Source organism: Lipotes vexillifer, unplaced genomic scaffold, assembly GCF_000442215.2.
Source record: "Lipotes vexillifer unplaced genomic scaffold, Lipotes_vexillifer_v1.1 scaffold70, whole genome shotgun sequence".
NCBI lineage: Eukaryota > Metazoa > Chordata > Mammalia > Artiodactyla > Lipotidae > Lipotes > Lipotes vexillifer.
In genome coordinates, this window is record NW_006789896.1 from 1547091 (window position 1) to 1550244 (window position 3154).

The following is a 3154-nucleotide window of genomic DNA, read 5'->3' on the forward strand; positions in this document are numbered from 1 at the left end:
TTCCAGATTGTTTATTGCCCCCCCCCCCCCCCCCCTCGGCAGCTGTCTGTGGAGCCACAGCAGTGTCCCATCCCATCCCTATCTTGTCCTCTCGAGCCCTGGATTCCCTAGATCAGTGCTGGGCATCAAGTGGCATCTTTGGGGTTAGCTGGGGCCTTCAAATCTAGCCACTGACCAGTGACTCTCCCTGTGCAGGGACAGAGGACTGTGAACAGAAGAGGGGGTCTGGGAGTAAAGGCTCCTCATGCAGAACCACTGATCCCCTGCAGGAGCCCAGGGGCCAGAGGGCCCATCCAGAGGCGGACAGCTTCCAGAACACAGACCTGGAGGAGGCAGTGAGTGGCCTGGCGCCTCCCCCCAATTCTCACCCTCCTTGTGGCCTCTCTGTGAGCAAGGGAGGGACTTGGGTTTGTGTGGGAGACCACAATGGTGGTTGCGGGGAGGCGTCTGACTTCCATCACAGCCAATGGCCAGGAGAAGATGGGGCCCTGCCCTGTTTTTTCTCCCCTCTTAATTCGGGCTTGGTCAGCTCAAATGGACCAGGGGCTACAGCTGGGCAGCTGAGCCAGTTCTGGGCTGAAATAAGATCTCCTCCTGGAAGGTGGGTGAGGAGGGGGCTTTGAGCATTGTACAAGGAATATCACAGATGTGCCCCATAGCCCCAGATCCCTTGCCCAAAAACCATCTGGTAAGCCTGCCCCTGCCCACCTGCTACCCCAGGGTCTTTGGGCTGTCTTGCATTGTACCGTACTCCCCAGGAAAGCTGGAACACACTGACCTTCCTGGACTGAGAATATCCAAACCTGGATCTGATAACAGCCTTTTGTGCAGCTTCAAAGGGCCCAAATGTTCCCTGCCCTACCATTTCCTCCTCTCCTGTTGGTGGTCCCTGAGATGGGCCAAGCCCCTGCTGCTGCTAGGGCCACCTCAGCAAGGCTGGGGCCGCTGGGGGGTTGGCAGTGAGGAGCTTCCGCTCCTCCACTTGTCTAGCTCTGGCCTGTGGGCTCCAGGGGACACTTAGACCGCCCAAGACTGAATCACATCTAGGAAAAGACTGGGGTAGGTGGAGAAAATGCCTTCTTCTGTCTGGTGGTCCTGGGTCCGTTCCCAAGTCTCAGGAAGAATCTACAGTAGCACTGAGATGTCAAAGGTGCCAAGAAAGGGAGGTGGGGGTGAGAGACTGGGAGTTGTTAGCAGATGGCCCTCCCTTTCCCAGCCATTCCACACCTCTCAGCCCTTGGGGCTAGAGTCCTGCTTCTGCTTCTCCTACAGGTGAAGAATCATGCAGCAGACCAGGAAGACAGCCAGTAAAAGATTGTAACCCCTCCAGGCTCATCAGCTCCAGGCACCTTCCCGAGTGGTTCCTTTCTTTGCCTTGAGTGATTTTCCCAAGGCCTCTCAGTGGCACCCATGCAACCCATTCTGGAGCAAGGGCAACGGAAGTGGAGGCACGGCTCAGCCAGAGCAGCCAGGAAGCCTCCCCCGAGTGCTGGCTTTAGCTTTGGTCATGTTTCCAGATGACAGTCTGGGGACTGGCAGGGAAGGGAAGAGGCCTGCAACTGCCCAGCACCAGCTCACCATTCTTAGAAAGCTGAGGCCCACTCGTCGAAGGGGCAGCTGGACAGGGCCCACCTGGGAGCACCATCGGCCCTCTCTGACTGCAGGTACTGTTCCAGCGGCTCTTCTCCCTCTCAAAGCCCCCAGTCCTGTCTGGGTGTCAATAGGGGTATCCTTTTTGTGTCGTTTCTATCTTGTTTCTTGCTGATGTGATACCATGTATTTCAGATCTGCTTTGGAAATATGTATTATGTCACTGGGGGAAATAAAATTTATATTTTTTTCCTCTTGATCAGGGGTTCTCGGTGTGGTCTCCAAGCCTTATTCTGGCCTTTTGGCTGTCCCAGGCCAACCCTTCCTAGAGAAGCTGAGCAGGCCCAAGAAACACAAGCTCAGAAGCTCACACCAAGCCAGGGCAGAAAGGGCACAAAGCTGCCCCGCTTTTCTCCAAACCAGACCTGAGCACAAACCTGCAGGGCTCAGGAGCCACAAAGGGAAGACCCTACCCTTGTGGTCAGACAGGCCAGCTCTGCCCTACAAAATGGCCAGACTCCATCTCCAACATCCAGAAACTCTCACTCCTGGCAGTTCAAGTGCCCTCTCCCAGGAGCCAAGACTGGATGAGGGACACCAGGACACATATAATGCTGTCCCAAGCCCTTGACACCAGGAGTCCGAGAACACATTACCCAGCTTGGAAGAGCCTTGCTCTCTTAAATCCTGTACCAAGAACAACAGAATTTTTCAGATATAAAAGAGTTTTTGTTTTAGCTCAGATATTAAGTGGGAAAGCACAGGCCCCTTGTCCATTCTCTCAAAAGCAGCCCAATAATATAGGAGGGGGTCACTGGCTGGCCTGCATAGGGTCCATCCCTTACGAGACACTAGCTCCAGGTTCCACTTTCCAGGTAAGTCCAGCTGAAGTCCTTTCCAACTTGGGGATCAAGCTGCATTCGCAGGTTTCTTCACCTGAGTCGTGGCTGGGAGCCAACTCACTTAGAAAAGTTCCTTTAATGGAACAGTTTTTTAAAAAAATCATCCCAACACAGCTGTCCAGTGCATCAGTTCTGAGCACGCCTCCCCAGATCCTGTCCCGTGCTCCGAGTTCTCAGCTTGGAGCACGCAGTCTGCAAGCCGACGGCGCGGGTCCTTTCGGGGACAGCAGTAGCTGTCCTCGGCGTCCGTCCTTGCTCAGGGTTATGCTTCAGGGCAGCGCGGCGGCGCCCCTCCGGCGGGCGGCCCGTACTAAGCACTGCTGCAAAACGGGGTAGAGGCGCTGGCAGCCCTCGAGACCCAGGCGCACGGCCTCCGCCCAGCTCTCGGTCGGGCCGCCCTCCCCGCTGCCCAGCAGCCCGGCCACCTGGTTGAGCACCGGCATAAGCGCCACGGTGAGGCCGGCGGCGGCGCGTTCCTCCTCTAGCAGCGTGGGGTCCAGCAGCCAGGTGGGCTCGGGGCCCAACGCGCGGCTTAAGCCGCAGCCCACCACCAGGTCGTACATCTCGATGCCCGCGTCGGCCAGGGCGATCGCGGCAGCCGTGAGCGCGGCGGCCAGCGCCGAGCCGCCGTCCTCGAGCAGCAGCGCCGACACCCCGAGCTG

General features: G+C 57.4%; 2 protein-coding genes across 2 annotated transcripts in view; one reads left to right on the plus strand and one right to left on the minus strand.

Annotated features, from left to right (window-relative positions):
- Positions 1–1311, plus strand: part of LOC103072503 (RNA-binding Raly-like protein) — a 6142-nt gene extending 4831 nt beyond the window's left edge. The window contains exons 5-6 of the mRNA XM_007462997.1: positions 196–335; positions 1273–1311. Coding sequence (XP_007463059.1) covers positions 196–335; positions 1273–1311 — 179 coding nt within the window. The remainder of the gene's footprint in view (positions 1–195; positions 336–1272) is intronic.
- A 1450-nt stretch (positions 1312–2761) lies between these two features.
- The window catches only part of EXOSC6 (exosome component 6), a 1130-nt gene continuing 737 nt past the window's right edge, over positions 2762–3154 (minus strand). The window contains exon 2 of the mRNA XM_007462998.1: positions 2762–3151. Coding sequence (XP_007463060.1) covers positions 2762–3151 — 390 coding nt within the window. The remainder of the gene's footprint in view (positions 3152–3154) is intronic.